The following is a 20,628-nucleotide window of genomic DNA, read 5'->3' as shown; positions in this document are numbered from 1 at the left end:
AAGAGAGTAAATGTTGGTAGAGAACGACGCGACTGCCGCCACGAATGATGGACGACAAGTGGATACTTGATAATTCTTGCGATGCGCGATGACCAGAGAGATACGTCACGTCTAGGATTTGAGCTTTTTTTTTGGAGATATTTGCCGTTCATTGCCGTTTACATTCCGACACTTGACTGTTTAAACATCTATGTTTATATGCCTTTCTTCTAAAGAATTCTAACGCGAAGTTCTCAACATTCAACGACTAATACTGTGTGTGGTTATTTGTTTTCCGCTTCGTCATTACAGATCCGTGTCAGCTGACAATCAGTACGAAGCGGAACGTGAAGGTTTGAGTGAAATAATTGCCTCCCCACGGTACCTGGAGTTCCTGAAAAACTATCGCGAGGAAGCAGCTGCCACAGCGGCTTCCGACGCAACGCTAGCCGTCTCCTCACCGCGCTACATCGAAGTAAGGAAGGGACGGATCGTACTCGAGTCCTCCCAGCAACAGCCACCACCGCTACCGATCAGGAACGGTGCCCAACCTCCCGATGGGGAAAAGACTGATCTTCAACACCAGCAGCAGCAGCACCAGTTACACCATGGCCGTGATTCGGTTTTACGAATCAACCGTGAAAAGGTACCCGCTGGATGTCCGATGGTGGCCTCCACAACTTTCCCGGATGTCGGTGTCGAACATGAGATATCCACACCATTTCCGCCACTACCACCTTCGCCACCATCGTCGCCGACGGCACGCCGAGGATATAGCCCGAACGCTTCTTCGCCCGTGCACGAGTGTGGGAAACTTGTGCGGAACACTTCCGGCTCGGTTTCAGACTCCTGCAAGAACACGGTAAGCACTCCAGCACCGAGCATAATTAAATCGTTACACTGTTCGCTTTTTTGCTTCTCCAAAAAAAGTACATGATTTGACCAAAAGCCAAAATGAGTGATGGTTGCCACGGCGCTGGAACGGATCACGCTGCAGGGAAGGTATCGGTGGGAAGCTTATGCTGTTGGGCGATGTGTTTTTAGCTCGTAAAGCGCAACCATCCGTGCACGTTAGAGTGAACCCTCTCGGGCGATGGTGATGCTTATTTTCCCACACACTTGCCATATGCCGACCGCATTTCATGGGGATGTGCATCGCGAACGTGGTGTAGAATGAACTTCTCAGTTATAAGCCTAGACTTCTGGTAGCTGCTACCCAAATGATGATCTGATACCGTTTTGCTTTGCATTCAAGATCTTGGGATCGAGATCGAAACAGGTCGGTGTCTCGGTTGCTTCTACTCTAACAGAGCTCACTGTTACCCTACGGTTCGGTTGTTCGGTGTTTTGCTTCCAGCAATTATGCTGCGCACTCATCCAGAACGAGATCGAGCGGGCGAGTTCCATGGAGGGAATTCGTTCTTTCCGTTTGGTGTGTTTTCTTTCCGCCGTTCGTAACTGTGCCAATGGTTAGGCGTGCTGTGCGTTTTGAGTGTCACGGCTTTGCTTTCCGAAAAGTGCGCGCGCGCCCTTCAGTACACGGTCCGTTGCGTTCTGCGTTGAGAAGAGAAATTGTCTTGCCGCGGGTCACGGGACTCGCCCGGGCGGCGGTTGTTACACTTGCACCGACGTGCGTAACATTTATTGCGACCAAAAGCAGTACGTACATGTGATGGTACGGGGCTAGATGGGATCGCATCGTGATTGTTGGTGGTTTCTTAGTCCAATGTGAGATTATTTTTTGCGCTTCCTCACTGGTGGCGGTGATGAACCATACGGAGATAGGCACAATTGAACACGAGCAAACGGGATTTTGTTGAGAGAGAGTATCCCCGTGATGTAGTTTTGCCGTGTAGAGTAGAACATTTAAATCACAAATGGATACAGTTAGACGTTGTGTGAGAAATGGGTGTGAGGCTTCAATAGTGTCCGTAACAACACAACTTATGTGCGGCATTTGCCAACAAATTATCCGCAGTGGTTTTTTTGTGTGCTTGGTTTTAGAATTGTTTAAAATATGTTTATTTCAACCCATTACCTACAGTAATGGAATGTTCGGTTATTAGGGCAACATTCTTGGTTTTATTCATGAAGCAAGAATTAAAATCGTATTATTTGGTATAATAACAATATTCTTTTCCGCATGTGTAAGCTGCTGAACAGAGGTGGGCTAAATCAAAATTTTGAAGAGTTATGTTTGGACATAACTGTCATCATGCTTCATAAAGTGTTCTTATAATAGATACATACCATGAATTACGTAGGTTATAAATACGGCTTATAGTTGCTTTTGTTGTGAAGAAAGATTGTTCTTAACAAGCGATATTTTATGTTGAAGAGTTAATGCTGCATACAACACACTCTACCTCTCTATGAAAGAGAAAGGATTAAACCACACATTAAAAATTCAGACCATAATAAATTAAACATTTTTTAAAGCCTTTTTTGTAGATCACCGTGGCTTAATTGGCAAATGTGGTTTGAAGTTGCGCAAAGATTATAAGGCAAAAAGTAAATGAAGCCGTTTTCTCACCAAACTTCATTCGTTTTCGAACAATCGCTGGCAGTGACTCAAAAATGAGGCAGAAAATCATAATAAAAGCGCAAACAAGGAGCTAGGCAACAGCAGAGAGAAAAAAGCAAGCTACAACCTATTAGCGGTCCATCCATCACAGCATAAAGCGTCACATTTGCAAGTGGTACAAATGACAGTTTAGTGGTGGGCTTTGACTTTTATTTAGCATGGTTTGTTGCTTTTTTTTCTCCCCCCCCAAAAAAAAAATTCGCTCCCCGTGTGAAGGAGGCGATGAAGAGGAACAATAATCATAATAAAAAATAAACAAACAAATATTTTGCCCACAATGATGATGTGCGGACGCAAAGAGGGGAGAGAGAGCAGAACTAAACTAAAAGCCAGCCTATTGATGTGCTCCGGTTGTTCCGGTGACAGTGTATATTTTATAAATACATAATTCATCATGAAAAAAGGAAAGAACAGTGTTACGCGGCAGATGTGCTTACACTGCTAGTTGTGGCGCAATGTTATTTCATGCATGAAACGTGCTTTTTGTGGCTGAGAGGGACAAGTTATTGAAGAATGATGATGAAAGCTTCTTTATCCTCCATCTCAGTATTGAAAGATAGTTTTTTTTTGCTTTCATCATTTTCTCTTGCACGGATCGCACGGATTATTTACAATAAACGCGGGCAACGCGTTGGCGGTCTGTATGAATTGCTAACGAACCTTCATCTCGCCCGTATTCGGTTTCTGAGGCTGTAAGGTGGAGGCTTAAGAAAAACTATGCTGAGAAGACGTGTAAAAAAAAATGCACATTTATAAAATGGAACACGCTTTCTCTAGTAGATCGCATGCTTCCTTTTCTTTCATGGCCGGACCATTAATTGACTTGTTTTATCATGATGTTATGCACAAAAAAAAAAACGACAAAAGCTCCGTGCAGCCAGCACTCGATACTTTTATGCGTGCCGTCGTTAATGAAAAATATCATGTAAATCCCGATGCATCATTACACTTGCAGCGGCGGTTGTGTGCTGTGCGTGAAGGTGAGAAACTGATGTGCAAATAGCGATGGTCAGGTCGGAACTTACGCATACGCAACAGTACTTGCTGTATCTGGGCGGATTGTTGCACCGTCACTGTCAAGGGGAGGGCGATCGGTAAGAAAACAAGTTACAGCTTCAGAAAGGAAGCTCTGTGGGTGTGCGAGCGAGGTTTATATAATTTATTTTTACCAGATCATAAATTCTCCTTTTTAATGTCGAAAGAGGAATACATAAATAGGCTTTATATTGTGCATTCATCCAGATTTGGTGCAAATCCTTTATTTTTTCGGTCTGTGAGAGACCAGATGTTCGGATTGAAAGTTTGTATTGTTTTCACCCTGTCTATAGCAGGCGAGAGATGAAGGAGAAAAAGAAGGATTATGTTAAAAAAATGGTAGAGAAAGCATATAAAAATGTGAATGTTTTTTTTATAATAACATTATCAAGTCCATATTCTTATTAACCCGATTAGGATATTGAAGTTTTGTTAAGAAGATACATAAAGATCTCGAGATCTATGATCTTGAAATGATTGGAGCATCCTCAAGGTATTCAAGAATTTCACCAAAAATTAATGAACTCTACCAGATTCGTCTGAATCTGAATCAGTGTCGCCCAACACTACTATGGTACGATGTCTATCTAATACCCTTTTCACCAAACTGTCACGAAGTGCACCTTAATATAGCCAACCGTTTTCAATATCTCAATTGCTGTGATTATAATCAAACTGGAATCGATGAGATGTATGACCCACATCGATCAAGTGGATTATTATGCAACGCTAAACATCTGATCGGCTTCGTTTGATGGTTATTAGATGGCGCTATTATCGAATTATATTGCCCACCAGAAGAAATGTAAGAGCACTTTAAAGCGAAAAAACAAACCTCTAACCACAAGTCAACAACCTATTGAATCGATTTTTCATTAGATAAATGAATGAAAACTTAAACCCCTGGCGGTCTTTTCGCGGTGGCCATTGTCCCATGTTTCGAATCAAATAAAAACAAAACTAATGGCTTCGAAAAAGAAAAAAAATCTCCACCCATGGGAACGCCATCAAGCGTAATTTGATGATCATGTGTATCCATTAATGGTCGCGTATGGTTGTGCGTAAGGTGCGCGCAACCCTTCCCACAAGGCATAGTCGTTATGCTCTTGCTCTCCTCGTCCGGATGTCGCTGAAATCGCGCGTATGCAAATGGGGTTTGGCGAGATGGGGCCACATTTTACGTAAAGGAGAATAAATAAAACAGGTTCCAGGCCGGCGAGAGCTTACCTTTGCCGTTTGGTTCGGCAAATCCCTTCCCGATGTGTGGTTGAACGATCGGCTGACGGCCGATGTTTGCTTGGCCATTTTCACTCACAAATCGGAGTAGGGTTTTTGAAAATGAAAAATAAATGTAAATAACAAAAAAAGGGTAAAGAATTTGCCGTGGGGTAAGAGAGGGAGGGAGAAAGAGAAGCAAATAAATAAAAGCATTGGCAAATATAGAATATGCGTTTGCATCAAAGCGTTTGCTAACGATGTTTTCCCTGTTCGCTAAAAAGTATGACCAACCGCTCTGGTCGATCGGCTTCAACCATGCTCCGGTCCGGTAATGGCAGTGATTTATGGTGTGACACATTTCGCAAGCACATCTTTGCTACGCTGCTGCGAAAAACAAACATTCACCTTTCGGACATGAATGGTGTTTTGGGTCAGTGCAAAATATTAAACGATATCTTCCGCCAAAAATTGACAGCTAACCATCGCTCATCCGTCAACCGTCTATGTGAACGGTTAGCGAAAGGATATGCTTGTGGAAATATAAACCACTCTTTGAAGCCGAAGTGCAATACACGCGCGCCATCAATATGCTTGCTTCCGGCACCAAACTTCGCAAATAGCCCTAGACCTCCCATCTTTTAGAACATTTCCAACAGCTAGCTCCCGCATGGCCGTAGTCTCTCTTCAGTGAAAGCGATTCTGTTAGGGTGTTTTTTTATGATGCGATTGTCTTTTTCGTCCGGTTTGCCAGTTCACCAGTTCGGAAGTGAAAACATTAGAAAAGCATGATTTGTAAACAGCTCGCTTTCTTGGAAGAGTCAAATAAGATGCATCAACACAACGACGCCAAATGCGCCGGATGCCGTACGATAAAAGGAAGGGCCTCTTCCAAAAGATGCCGGAAGGTTGGTTGCCTTTCTTTTTACGCCAAGCCAAACTCTAACGGTGGCACTAAGAGTTTGAAAATAACTCAAAATTGGTTCTCTCTTCCAGCCTGTACAGCCCCCCACCATTCTGTCCGTACGGGAGTTGGCGGGAGGTTGTTGTTTTGTCTTTTTTTTTCTTTCTCTTCTCTACTCTTCAATTTCCTCTATCTCTAGGCCGGCTCCATTCCACGCATTTCCACGGTCGTTGTTTTGATTTAGGTTTCTTTTGGTTCGGCGGTTTTTTAAAAAAGACGCGCTGAAAGATGAGTGGAAACTAATCAAGCTATAGATCAAAGCAAACGGATCGTCTCGTCGTGTACAGAATATATTTGAAAGGAGATGAAATGAGATGGAGAAGGTCCCCCGTATTGGGTTGGTTGGTGTTGCTCCGTAAATCCGAGAATGATTTTAAAAGCCTTTCGGTAGTGACAGTTGAAATCAAAGGGCAAAAAAACTCTCATGAAAAATTACACACTTATCGGACCGAGCCGATGACACGGGATGGGATTAATGCTTTGTCTGCAGCGCATCATGTGTTGATGTTGAACGGCTGATTGATGCATTTAATTGTCTTACATTATGTCTCATTTTTTTATACAATTGTTTGGAGTTTATTAGTTTTTTTGTGTTGTTTCAAAATAACGCCACAGTTTAAATTAACTTCAGCCACACATGGTGTTAATGTTATTGTTTTTTATATTATTTTTTAATTGGACCAGGAACTGTTGGAAGCTCGCATTGCGGAACTAGAAGAGGCCTTATTAAAGCTACAAGAACGAGTAAACCAAGTAAGTGTAGTTGACAATATATAGTGTTACAAAACCCATTCTTCACTAATGGCGATTTTTCCCCTGTTAAGCAAATTGTTAACCTCACTTTGTCTAATTTTTACCTCACACCAAGTGGATTAATTTTTCCTTCCATACGCCTAAATACGCAAAGAGTGTCCATACTTTTCGGTGCTAGCAAGAAAACAACAAAAAAGGCAAACGCCATGACTTAAAGTTTATTTCTCATAAATTGCGTTTCATTTTAAACAGTGTGGGGAGTTTTTTTTTTGTCCAAAAACGCTTTTTCCCTGTGCTTTTTTGTTTCCTTCCGAAAAGAGGACCGGGCTTAACTATCAATTCCGTTGAAAGTTCTGTGTGACGGCGGGCGGGGGGAAAATCGAAAAACTTCCAAGGGCTCAGAAGGACTTAAGGAAAAGTAGAGACGAATAAAAATGTGTATCCTTAAAGGTAAGCGATGCCCAAGGACGATCTAGACAACCTACTGCGTAGATTCTGGTATAAAGGAAAACACAAAAGTGACAAAATGTCGATTTCCTATCTTGATAAGGAAGTTTACCACTGTTTAGTGCAAAACAAACCGTTTTGGATTTTTTGTTGTTGAAGAAACAAAAAAAAAACATGCAGAAACACCATGTTTTCTGGGTCTCCATGGTCCGGATGTTCATGCACGATGGATTTTTTCAAATAATTCGTGTTCCAGAATAACAACTTCACCAGTAGAAAACTCCCTTCAACTCGCCAATGGTTTCTGGTAGGGAAAAATGCCGTTTTTTTCGAGCGTAAGTTGAAAATTTAAGTTCGTTCTTCTGTGCAAACCGAAAGGGAAATGATGAAATTGAAAGAAAATCTCTTTGTCTTTGTCGGAGGGTTGTAAGGTTTTTCCCCATTCGTGGGGACAGTCGCCGTGACAGCATTTGGGGAGGGAGCCATAAGCTCCACCAGGCTCGGGGAATGATTTCTCGAGATGATCTGTTATTTGAATTATCCCCGGAATTGGTTTTATAATCTGGCAATCGAAGCGAATCAGTTCCTTTTTAGGGCGCATTTTCCTCACCTGATTGCTTCCACTTATTATGTGAAGGTGGAGTAAAAGAGGTGTGTAGCACAAAAAAGGTGGAAGATGGGGTTTTTGTTGAAACCGGCAACAGACGCCAGACATTTCCAGTTCCAACTCAATATATCTGTAGGACAGGAAATTTCATAATGGGTTCATATTGTTTGAATCTGTACCGAATAAGCTGGAATGAAGTTCGCACCATAATTTGAATGACAGTTAAATGTGTCTCGAAATTGCATTATTTTATTAGGCGTTGAAAACGATTAAATATCCATTCCTCTCCTAATTGAGGTTTTTGATAACTTTAAAGAAATAATATGTTTTGGGTTCTTAAAGGTTACTAAAGGATTGTTTTCTGGAGAAGTTCTATGTTTTGAAATGATAAAATTTTGCAACCCCTTTTAGAAGCAAAATTCAGAACGAAAGGATAATCTCGATGATAAATTCCCCGCTTTACCACAGAGCAATGTAAATAACGCATTAACTGGTTCTGCATTTGAATGCGATGGACCCACGAAACCTTCTAATAAGGCAAAACGCAACGCGACATCGCTGTTGGGTGAACGAAACAGTTCCTTTCTTGTTTATGTTGTGGAGCCCTCAGGTCATTCGTTGGCTCGTTCGCTTTGTCTGATTTGCTCGACCCTTCACGAAAATCCACTGCTTGCGTGGGGAACGGCATTTTATCACCGTGCTTTTTAAAATACCCACCAGTGGGGGATGCGTTCATTGGGGCCGGGGCATGAATCAGACATCACACCGTGCTGATGATGCGAATACGTAGGTGTTTTTCCTTTTCTGCGATTGGTTTCACATCACAATCGCAACAAATGCATCGCACGAACTCTATTGATAGAGACCTTTACAATCAGTTCGCGCTTCCATGTGTGTGGGAAATACCTACATAATGCCCTTATGCCAAAGGAAGTAGCGTTTGTGTAATGCTGGAACTGATCGACACTGTGCTTCGTACCATCAGCAGCGTTGTTGGGAAGCAGTAGCAACAACAAAAATACCATCAGTTACCATTGTAACCATCGTATCGGCCCTTTTGTCCCGGTTCGGTTGTTTCTGTGTTCGGTTTCACGCACATGTAACCCCTTTTTTTTTGCACCGAGCTGGAGCGAGCAGAAGTATGGTCCCAGGGGATCATTTTCAGTGGTAAAGAGCTGTGTTTTTTTGTTTCTCTCTCCCCGCTCCCAAACATGACAGGTGGAGCGGGCGCTAGGTGATGGTAGAGAACGGATTCAGGACCGGCCTTATCCGGTCTCGGGTTTTACGGTGTGCGTATGAGAAGATAAAATCTTGCTTTATTACCCGAAATATGATCCGCATTTTATTACCGATCCGTCCCATCACAAGGGGAAGAATCCAACGGATAGATCCGGAAGTTGGAGGGATGGTTTTGGCCGTGTTCTTCCGGTAGTGGTTTGCAAACAATGCGTTTGCTGCGTTAAAATTAATTCACTCGCCCAGGGAGCGTATAGGGTAAGATGTGACAGCTAATATACACACCCTACGCAAGGAAGAAGTCAAATTTATGTCAGTTTTTTTTGCATCATTCTCATTCTTCATATCGATATTCTCTTCCTTCTTCGATATTAAATCGCAAGTTAAAATTTCGCAAATTCACCCTCTCCTACCCTAGGCGGCTCGGTAGCAGTGTTTACCAAGTAATTGATTTTGCATAAGTAACATTGAGTGGAAAACGATTTTTCATAGCTTCTAAAAAAAGGGTCCTCAGTGGATTGGGACACAAAAAAATAGGGGGCAATATCAGTGCGAGTCGCAACGGTATCACTACCACCGACGCGGGTGCTTCCTGGCGCCACTTGGTGTGTTGCATAGAAGGGAGTTCCGACCGGACTGGAATACAAAAAGTCCGCCCTCGTCCTTAGCATGCGTTTTGGTTTTTTTTGGAAAAACCCAAATGCCCAAGGAAATCCCCCGCCATGACTAAGACGCGTACAGTGTGTTGTAGCCGAAGAGGAGCCCCCAATTGTCGTCTCGCTAATGAAAACGAAATGAATGTGCTTTACTGGCGCCAAATGGAGCGAACACACCCAGGGAACGCTTTTCGTTCGAGTCATTTCACTTTCCCGTACTGGGGACATTTTCAATCACACTAACACACACTGTACTGGTACGGAGTTGTCCTTGTAGTTGGGTTGAAAACAGCAGGCCCAAAACATGCCCAACCGACCATCAGGACGAGTGTCCCTAGTGGACTAATACCATACAATCTGGCCAATTACATCGCGTTCCGGAAATGGTATAAACACACACAAACACACACAAAGAAAAGGCAAAAAGTGCACATCTCGTACGAATGGCAGATGGGTAGGAAAAAACCATCCGTCACGATGGTGGCGTGGCAAAGTCCGATGGAAAACGTGATGACCACAACACACAAAGTGAAGCAAAAATGAATAATTGATGACTAAGAATTATTTTGATTTCTAACCACTATTTCCACAACATGGAACGCATGGAAAGTACACAAATGCTGCACACTAGTCGTAATGGACGTTGGACAGAACTATACATGCCTCGCAAAAGCAAGAGTAGATTAGTTAAGAATATTCTGTAAAATCCTGTAAAAAGCCTCTTCTGATCTTCCAAAAAATGAACATATTTCAGAGTAATATTAATTGTGGATGTTATTCTGAACAAATTCGTTGTAGTTCAGAGTAGTCTGGAGCACGTTGGAGCACTTCGCAGGATTCCTTAGCACTCCGCAGGACTCCGCAGGACTCCGTAGGACTCCGTAGGACTCCGTAGGGCTCCGTAGGACTCCGCAGGACTCCGTAGAACTCCGTAGGATTCTGTAGGACTCCGTAGGATTCCGTAGCATTCCGTAGCACTCCGTAGGACTCCGTAGGACTCCGTAGGACTCCGTAGGATTCCGTAGAACTCCGTAGGATTCCGTAGCACTCCATAGTACTCCGTGGTACTCCGTAGTACTCCGTAGTACTCCGTAGTACTCCGTAGCACTCCGTAGGACTCCGTAGGACTTCGTAGGACTCCGTAGAACTCCGTAGAACTCCGTAGGATTCCGTAGGATTCCGTAGGATTCCGTAGGATTCCGTAGGACTCCGTAGAACTCCGTAGAACTCCGTAGGATTCCGTAGGATTCCGTAGGACTCCGTAGAACTCCGTAGGACTCCGTAGTACTACGTAGTACTCAGTAGCACTCCGTAGGATTCCGTAGCACTCCGTAGCACTCCGTAGCACTCCATAGTACTCCGTAGCAATCCGGAGCAGTCGGAGTCGGGAGTCGACTCTAGAATTCCGTCGGAGTCAAAATTCAGTAGATTCAGATTTTCAGTAGGCAAGTAACAGTCAACTAAAATTATTCTAACTTTGTATCTATTTCCCCCAATGTACTCACACTATCACTGCTGTGACATCACTATCAAACGCTTTTTTACATGGGAAACACCATTAAAAGCCTTAGCAATTGAATTATGTACATTTGTTTATGAAGCGGCATTGGACTCTTGTAGGCATATTTTATTGCATATTCAGAGACGGAATATTTTACTGCCCCAATCGAGTGAATGGGGGGCGCCTCCTTAATCCTATGCGCCACTTAGTGGCTTTTCATTTGATTGGTTCTATTACTCATCGCTTCATTGAAATGAAATAGCGGAACATTTCGAGAGAGCCCTTTTTACAGGGGGTTGTCTAAAAAAAACACATACGATACACAAACAATAAAGAAAATCGAACGTACCGAAAGCGAACGGGCGTGTGTGTGCACTGATGAATGTTGCCTCGCTGGTAAATATGCACAAAATTATGCTTCATTATGCTACCGAGACACGCGTATGACATTCGTCGGAATATAGGTTTGGGTATTTCCTTTTTTTTTGTAATGTGTTTTTACCCATTTTTATACCATAGCGCACGCTTTGCTTTAATGGCAGCGCTAATGGGACAGAAAGGAACGCGCATCTACAAGGAAAATGGAACACGTGCGTAAAAATTTTCAACCCACCCAATAAAATGCTTCTTATGTGGACCCCCCAACTCCATCTCATATCATATGATGACAGATTTTCAAGGGCTCCGGGCAACATTTTGCTAGCGTCATCGTTTGCTGCCCGAATGGTGCCGAAACGGAATTAACGGCAAGAAAATAGGACTAGTCATTGATCGTATTTTTTTTTTCCTTTCTTCACTGCCAACCGAAAAATCAAAGCCCCGGGAAAGGAATTTCAAGCTGACAAGCAGTGATTGTTGTGCTAGGGTTGAAAGTTTTACTGCAAAAGGGTGCAAAATCGTTTCGTTTTTTTGCTAATCAATCAGAGATTTTCTTAATGATTGGATGCTTCCGTTGAATGGTGTGTTCACTGTGTGTGTGTGTGTGTGTGCGCAGATAATTGGGAAAAGGTTTCGATGTTTATGTGTTTGGCCTTTTTCACTGCTCTTGCTTCCTTTATCGGTGGGGTCATCGGAAGTACTCGTAAATCTTCTTCCTTTGCACAAAGTGAGCAAGCTCGCTTGAGAGAGAGAAAAAAAAAACAATTTCCAAACGAAAGGGCCAAGCTTGAAATGGTTGTGCATTAGAAGGAAACAATTTCAAGCTTTTACTTCCCGCACCCATAAGACTCCACATTGCTTTTGGGTTCTAATTTAACGGATAATTCCACGAACCTCCGGAGAACCAGCGTGAGTTCTCATAACTATCACTGTACAGAGCAGCAGCAGCAGCAGCACGTCAACGTGTGACATAAATGCTCCAACAACAAAGAAGGGCGAAACAGATAAACGAAGGACATTCTCCATTTCGAGGTAGGAGCGCGCCCTACAGAACTTGGCAGAGGAGGATGATGATGATGCTGTTGGTGATGATGGGGACGACGATGGGGAAGGTCGTATGGTGGTGGATCGTTGTCGGCCTGCGCAAAGATGACTTCCGAATGGCTCTTGTGTCTTTGTGATGAAGTTTTCCTTCCTGGAGTGAATTTAAATTCTTCCCTCTTCCACCCCATACAAGGCTAGGAGCGGTAGTAGCGGTGTTGGGGCCATGGATTGCGATTGAATTTCCCTTCATGTCATGAAGGGGACGACCATGATGCGACCGACGCCGGTTTGTTTTTATTCCATTTCACGAGCATGCGACCGATACCGTGTGACACTTTGTTTTGGGTTTTAATTGAATGCGAAAGTTTCACATGATGGCATCAGAGGGAGGCGGTTGGGTTTGGGGGGTAAGTGTATGGTTCATTTCATTTCCGACTTGAAAATGAGCACTTTTGTTGGTAAAGTGAAATGAAAACACTAGCCTGCAAATTCATGGCCATAAAATAGTTAGAAGCAGCAACATTGTGCATCAGTAGAAGAGGAAGCTGGATTTATTTACCTTACTTTGCTTTATTTCATAATGTTTGCTAATCAAATTTTTGTTTGTTTTTTTATTTACAGAGTCAATGCAACTCACCAACATTGGAAAAGGAGATTAAGGAGCATTTAGAAGTGTAAGTATATACATTTTACTTTACAAAAAAATCAATAAGATGCAATTTTTGTCTTCCTTAGACAAATGTTAGGTCACAGCCAATGGCTTCGTTGTAAACAATCGCACACCAGCCATGATTTTATTAAAACAAAACACAACAAAATACGTTCAAAACCTGCCTTGCATGAAGATGGCACAGATGCAGAAATGGTCCCTCGACGATGGCTTTACCGTGGTTGTTACGCGGGTTTAGTTTCAGTCCGGTAGCAACAAGCCGAAAAAAAACGTGCAAATATTTACCTTTCCCTTTTTTCTTTCTTTGTTCTACGTTGCGTTGATAATAAGTTGTCTAAATATGAAAATCCCAGCTGCGTAGCAAGAGAGGTGCGTGGGACGACGCGACCGAAGAAACGGCGAACGAGCTCCGTTCCCTTCAAACCAAAAAAAAAAACGATAGCGAAAGGGGAGGTTTTGTATTTGTTTGCCTTTACCCCGAGACGGGGGTTTTATTTTGTCAACTGATTCACACCGACACTGTATTTGAAGGCAGAAAGACAGGTATTTCGAAGGGTTTTCCCACTCTTCCCAGAGGATATGAATGTATTTTCCTTCAGGAAAAGCTGGTTTTCGTCGTCAAAAGTCGGAAGGAAATTCAGGAGCTTCGTTAGTGAGGTTTCCGGGGGTTTAAATGGCGCGAGGGCCCAGAAGGGGGGCAAAGTTTGTGTTGTGGGTTTTCCGTTTAACCTAGCATTTTAATAGAAGATTTGAACGACACCGAAGGAGGAAGCTGTAAGTTCGGTTTCCAAAAGGGGAATGGGATGAGATTTATGTTCTTCGCAAGAAGTAGACGCCAAATTTGCGTCTTTCTTCACTGACTAGGGAACGTAAGATCGACTTTCGGGGGGTTTGAAACTTTTTACTGCAAAGACGCATTTTTCGAGCTCCATAATACGATGGTTTTGGGTGTAACGATTAGAAAAACGGCAAACTAGAAATGGTATGGCAGCGGCAACACAACCAACCATCATCATCGTTCTGGATAGGAACCCTTTTTCCTTCTGGGCTTTGTTTGCACACGGCCGCGTCCTTTCCGTATCCGTCTGCTGTTGCCGTGTCGTGCAATGTAATCTTTTCGACAAATATATGCGACTGTGTGTTGCTTTCGGCGTATAACCACCTGAGCCAGAGAGAATGGTTTGAAGTACACAGAAGGACGAACCGATCAAGACGCACGCACGTGGAACGATTTGTGCAAAGATTCCCAATCTCCATTTCTTTAAATCCTTGTGCCCTCCCATGTATTAGCCTTAAAGACATGAATTTTTTATCGATTTTAAACATCCCCTTGCTTCGTTTCCCTTCGTTGAGTGGCGCTGTTGAATGTCGGTGGCCGGGAAACTTTCTTACCAGAAGGAATTAGTCCGAATCCGTGTTTGTTTTCATATCCCCGAAGGAAATTAGGGTTGTTTAAATGTTACATTTTATCCGCTATAGATACGCTTTATTTCTCATAAAACCTGAAGGAGGGGTGATGGAAGAGCTATTTGCCTATCTTTTACAAGCACGATAGTCCATAAGCCAGTCTTCTTCAGGCGAACGTTTTGTGGTGATTTGGTATCCTTAGTGATCGGTTCCCTTTTTTAAGGGGTATTACCGTGGCAACACTAATCCTGAACCCTGAACTTCAAATTTCGGGTTCGGGGTTGCTAATAGCTTTAAGCAGTCCGGTACCGTGCGAGGCGGATGTTTGGAAGTTATATTGATGTTATTAAACTAATGTTTTCCCCTTTTGTCGCAAAATTTTCGATTCCAGTATGAGCAAAGCGATGAAGACAAAGGATCGAAAATCGATGCAAGTTTGTCGAGAGCATAAAACATTGCAGGTAGGTTATTATGTGCAGTTGGTGCGAGAATAATACACTAATGAACGGTGGTTTTACCCCATTCTCACAAACTCCGCCCCCACCCCACAGGTACGCTTTCAGAAGCAAGAGAACAGTCTCATGGCGCTGCAGAATGAGAATAAATCGCTACACCAAAGAGTACGGCAGTACGAGACGTGCCTGGACGACATCATGCGCAAGGTGGTGGATGCACTCGTGGCGGAGGATAGCCTGCGGGACGAGGTGGCGATACTGAAGAGCCGGGTGCGAGATTTGGAAGCGCAGAATGCGGCACTCGTCACGACCACACAAGCCAGTCCGGCGAAGAGTCGCGACGAAGGTTACTGCACGATGAGCTCGGGACAGCCTCAACCGCCGACGGAAGGACACCTGGAGGAGTTGCCCGAGGAGCCGGAACAGTGGCTGATGTCGGCGGAACCCTGCACAGCTGACATGGAAGACTGGAGCATGTCGCAGGAAGAGCTAGCGACAGCGCTAGACGAGGAAAACCATGAGTGGATATGGAACTCCAGCTTTCTGACGACGGCAGAAACGCAGACTGAAGACATTACCGCCTTGCTACACGACCAGGTACGTTGTGTTTCCGTTGCTGCTTGTGAACTGTTTCACCGTCCGGAAAGATGGTCTTCAATCATGATTCTTCCTCTCGTTACTACTCTTGCAGATTGTGTACTCGGAGGATGAGGAGGTAGCATGTACGAATTTCACGCGTGACTTTTATCGACTAGTCAGTTTTACGTCCGGAAGTACGCGCAGCTTGCACTCTCCAGTGGCCGCGGGCGGCACTGTTCGGGAGGGTAGTGTAGATCTAAGCACGAGTGAGTCTAAGGATACAACCTCCAGCACGCTTGGGCGCCGTGATACACCCAAGAGAGCTGTGTGCGATAGTAGCGATGAAGACGTAAATGAACGACTATCTCAAAGTCCGACACCGAGCGAAGGTGGACGGGCGCAAGTGCTCAGCTGTTCCTCCAGCGAATCAAGTGATGCATTAACTGAGAAGTTGCAACTACCGGCATCATCTTCGCTGTCGTGCAGTGCCACAACAACTATCGACGAGGAGGAACATGAGGTAGTTCTTCGCAACCAAACGTCACCGAAGAAAGGTGCGCAATCTCTGCCTCAATCGCCCAGTCGTCGATTTATGGGCAATAAGTCGCTGGAAACTGATGTTATTAAAGGTGCGGTTTCGACCAATCCTTCACTATCGCTCAATACGGCCGATTTGCTGCAGGATGTGCTGATCACGTGCCACAATCAGCTAAAGGGTAAAGCAGCCACAAAGCCTGATAGTTCGGCAACCACTCGTGCCCAATCGCCTGCGTCTTCAACGTGGCGAAGGAGTACGGGATGGAGGAGAATACAGCGTGGTAACGGTGTGCATGTAAGTATTGCCTTGTAATTGTAATTAAATGAAAGATAATGCAACTAATGCTTTGTGTTTTGTTTGCAGGAAACGCACATCCCCGTCCCGATTGGTGCGAAGGATAGACTCAAATCGCCTCCACCGGTACCGATTCGTCGGACTTTCGCCAGTTAGCCGATCATCTACCCTGCTGAGTAGACGTTCTGTCGCGCTTGGAGTATACTCTTTGGCGAGTAAAAAGTGGTCTAACCTATACAAGGTGCTTGCTCCGCACAAGTCCCAAATATGCCCAAGACTTACAAAATAATGTCGAATTAATCAGGTTATGAAAAGCAAACGTTTTACACGTGTAAACACACCTCTATATACACCAGTACTGGTTGTAAATGTTTTCTTTGTTTTTTTTTTTGTAAGAAAAAGGAAGCAATAATCGTTTCCTGCTCTCAACAGATGAGATAAAACGTGTAAGGAAGCACATACATACACACCTATAATAGATACACACGGAACCATATAACACCTTATATAGCTGTAGTTGAAGGAAGAAGCAACATTAACAGGGCGTACTAACTGCTTAACGTAGTTGCGTTTGTGCTACTACGTTAATGATTCCTCAGAATAGCGTGTTGAGAAGCAAGTAAAACTTAGAAATTAAACAGAAAAAAACAACTCTAGACCATAAGATAACAACATTTGTGATAATACGTTTAAAACATACAACTCAAAAACAAAGAGATGAACAACACACGCAGCGTAATCGCTCTCGCAGCAGATACACGCGCTGTGGACGCCGTACTGATATAATACACACAAAGACACACATACTGATACGCATACAAACTGCCAGCAAAACGAATGTCTCACCTCATACATTACATTTGGCGTATACAGTTAACTATATTCTATATTGGTAATAGACCAGGAAAGGGTTGGAACTGTTGGACAATAAGAATTTTTGCAGCATTTCTTTCGCCGCATCTCGTATATAAGCGGGTGAAAGCGGACAGCGATCCCGGAGCGGAACCAAAATCTTACTTACCAGAAAGGTTGTGAGCGGAATAAGCGGAATAAAGGCCACAAGAAAATCGCTTGGAATTATGAGAGCAAAACATTTCCAGGCGGGAAATTTATGTCACGAACGGTATTAATGTTCCAATGTGCAGTGCAGGTACAATGAAGCAGCATCTGCCTCGTTTCTCACAAATCACGAACATAACGATAATAAGAGCAACACCCTGAACGAATGCTATTTATCCTTTTTGATTCTGATTAGGTATGAAATTGGTTTAACATTACCCATATTTAACAGCGAAGCATTAACTTAAAGTACTAATTATGCTACTTTGAGCAGTTTCATTTACTGCTTATAGAACATATTTCTTTTGTGATCCGGTTTTGAAGATGCTTTGTGCGCTATTGCTTTGCGATGCTCATATCAATCATGTTGTTGAATATTTTTACTGCTTATATTTGAAGTCGAGCGGGGGAGGGAAATAATCCATTGTTTTGCTTACCACACGCATGCCAATATGTTGCTAACACTAATTTTTGTTTGCAAATATTACGCTCACGAATTTCTCGTGCTAAGAAATCGTATGAACATTATCGATTGTTGTCGAGAGACAACATGTTCGCTTCGTATAGTGTTACCGGTGAGTGTTTTACGTAAACTATGTATATCAGCTAAACTGTATGCTAGCATTTCTATAGTCTTCGTCGCGCTTCATATCTTACCATTTGTCTATAACATACTAGTTGCGATGATTTATTGGCACCAATTTGCTTAGCGGAAAACATACTAGAAACATTACACATTAGCGTCGGTGAGCATGAGTGTGTAACACACTGAGGGGAAAACAATGAAAGTGAGTAGAATATCGAAAACAACACGCAAGGTACAAATATGCGACGGTATATGTTTGGGTGTTGCAAATATTGTAGGGAAGAGACAAAACAAAAATACGTTCACTAGCGGTTGGGTTGCAGGTGGGGTTTTGGTTACGGGGAATATTGAAGGGTTAATAGTACACAGATTAGAAATCAACCAAAATCAAACTCCTTTACTACCGTTTACTCAGCAACAGCGCTTTCGTTAACGAGTATCGTATCATAACACTTGTTCTTAGTAGTCACACAAGCTCACACCAGTTCACTGAAAGTAATGTCCCGCGTTTTAGGGACACTATTTTACTGTAATCACTCTAGGACCTAACTATCTAATGTGCATGTCGTTGTGTAGAGAAGAGTGTCGTTCGGTATGATAACAGTTTGGTACGGAAAGGTTAATAGGAAAATTTGATAGAAAGAAGGTACTCGGGAACGAACGCTAGACAGACCCGGCATTATACAAGTAGCATTACTCCTCGTTTGTTCGTGGTAAAGTTTCAAAATATCAACAATCATTAATTGCACACATCAATAGCAGAAAGATGGAAAATCGTGTGTTTTACTTCTGTCGAGTTGGATGTAAATGTTCGATAAGTTCTCTTTGTATACATACTAAATGTTGAAACCGGTGTACTGAGGGTGACGCAATGCATTATACACTATTTACTTTTTGTAATAATTTCTTATATATATATAAGGACCAGTTAGAGGGACTTTTACTATTTATATCGAACTTCTAAACATCGGCACTACTATATATGAGCAGTAGGGTTGCGGATAATATGATCGGGTACGTTGTAGATGTTGCTGTAGTCATTTGGCAATGCTGGGGTTGGAATGTCTGCAGCACATGAACACGGAAACTTAGAATGGCCTTCGCCGATCGAAGAACAGAGTAGGGTTTGTGAAAAATTTCATGATAGTAATATTAAAACCTTTTCAAACTAATCATCAAAGTTTTTGGATAGAATTGTATTTCTTTACCCAACGGTGTACATATGATGACCACAAACTATGTCTTATCACATTGTTTTTTTTTATTTTTCAATCATTTGCATTATTTCCTGTAGTATATATACGCAGCGAATAAATGCAAAGAAAGTTTGACATCCCTGTCGCTTACAAGAAAATCGTAATTGCTCACAAGTAAAAGCGGCGGCTGAAAAGCTAGCTCACAACTTGCTTGCAACTTTTGTGCAAGAAAAACTTGTGGTCTCTTTCTACCCTTTTGCTAGAATTTTTAGCGTTTTCACACTCTTTTCTATTTTATTATTTAAAAAAGAAAAGAAAGTCATTACTTTTTTTTTGTTCGCAAGAACAAATTTTAATGGAATGATCCGTCAGAAGTTTTATACACACATAAATTTAAAATAAATCATTTCATCGACATGTTTGCATTATTAATCATTTGCAAATATCTTAAATAATCATGGTTTTACAAATTTTCAACAGAAGGTTCAATTCTTCATCAAAATACAGGCATAATATATATGAGGAAAACTCTTTCGTGACATTTCAAAAGCAAACGATATTTTACCAAGGAATTAAAAAAAAAACAACAATCGTAAGCAAAAGATAAGAGCCTAAGATGCGAAGGCGTAGGTCTGAAACGGTGAAACATACCTTTCATCACCCACATCCGACCCAATGTCGTAGCAACTAAAAGTTAAACATGCATGAAATTTGTGAACCCTTTTTCGGACAACCAAATTAATCATATTTCGTACTCAAACAGGCCCTGGGAGTAAATTTGATCAATCTGTGCCGTTTAAATTGTCATCTCTTCCAACTGCTAGTAGTGAGTGTGGCGGAACGACAAAAAAAAAACAAAGGAAATCAATTGCATGGTTGTGTGTAACTATTGCGACACTTGATACTGCCACCGGCAAACCAAGAACGAACCGGAAACACTCAATAAAACTGGGTCAATTTAAGCCTTAGCGTGTAGCGATGGGTCGAATTGGATTTGGAAGCTAATCAATTGTCTTCTGCCTCATTGATTGATGAGTTCAATAACTGAACAAAATAAGGCAGCAAGTTGTGTGGTAATAGCAAGGGCACTATTAGGGAACGACAGGGAACAGCAACCGGGAGACAAATGAGAGGTCAAGAAATGAAAATGGCATGCTGAAAAATCGTCGTCCCAACGGTGGGTCGGCTAATAATCGTCCTTGAGCTTTAAGAGGATCCAAAAACCCCCTTTGTCTACCACTTCCGGTCACATCCAGCGGTGCTCACGTGCAAGACAAGGTCCGGATGTACGAACCGAAGGATAAAACACTCCCACAGCCGTCCCAACCCGAAGGTTGGCTTTTTGACGTTTGAAGAGACATTCAACCGGAGCCCGGGTACATTACGTTAACGATGCTTAAAAACGGTGCTCCTCGGTCTTGGGCGGCGAAAGCCATAGGTCTTGT

The 20,628-nt window shown here is 42.8% G+C and overlaps 1 protein-coding gene across 2 annotated transcripts in view; it reads left to right on the top strand.

Annotated features, from left to right (window-relative positions):
* Positions 1-19,167, top strand: part of LOC125770647 (uncharacterized) — a 46,034-nt gene extending 26,867 nt beyond the window's left edge. For both annotated transcript variants that reach the window (XM_049440546.1, XM_049440547.1), the window contains 7 exons: positions 292-841; positions 6,462-6,530; positions 13,021-13,073; positions 14,868-14,937; positions 15,028-15,528; positions 15,623-16,342; positions 16,412-19,167. In XM_049440546.1, the coding sequence (XP_049296503.1) occupies positions 292-841; positions 6,462-6,530; positions 13,021-13,073; positions 14,868-14,937; positions 15,028-15,528; positions 15,623-16,342; positions 16,412-16,498 (2,050 nt within the window). In that variant the 3' untranslated portion in view covers positions 16,499-19,167. The remainder of the gene's footprint in view (positions 1-291; positions 842-6,461; positions 6,531-13,020; positions 13,074-14,867; positions 14,938-15,027; positions 15,529-15,622; positions 16,343-16,411) is intronic.
* Positions 19,168-20,628: the final 1,461 nt, after the last annotated feature.

This window comes from Anopheles funestus, chromosome 3RL, assembly GCF_943734845.2.
Source record: "Anopheles funestus chromosome 3RL, idAnoFuneDA-416_04, whole genome shotgun sequence".
Classification (NCBI taxonomy): Eukaryota; Metazoa; Arthropoda; class Insecta; order Diptera; family Culicidae; genus Anopheles; species Anopheles funestus.
The sequence above is the reverse complement of the archived record's forward strand: the minus strand, read 5'-3'. Positions and strand labels throughout refer to the sequence as shown.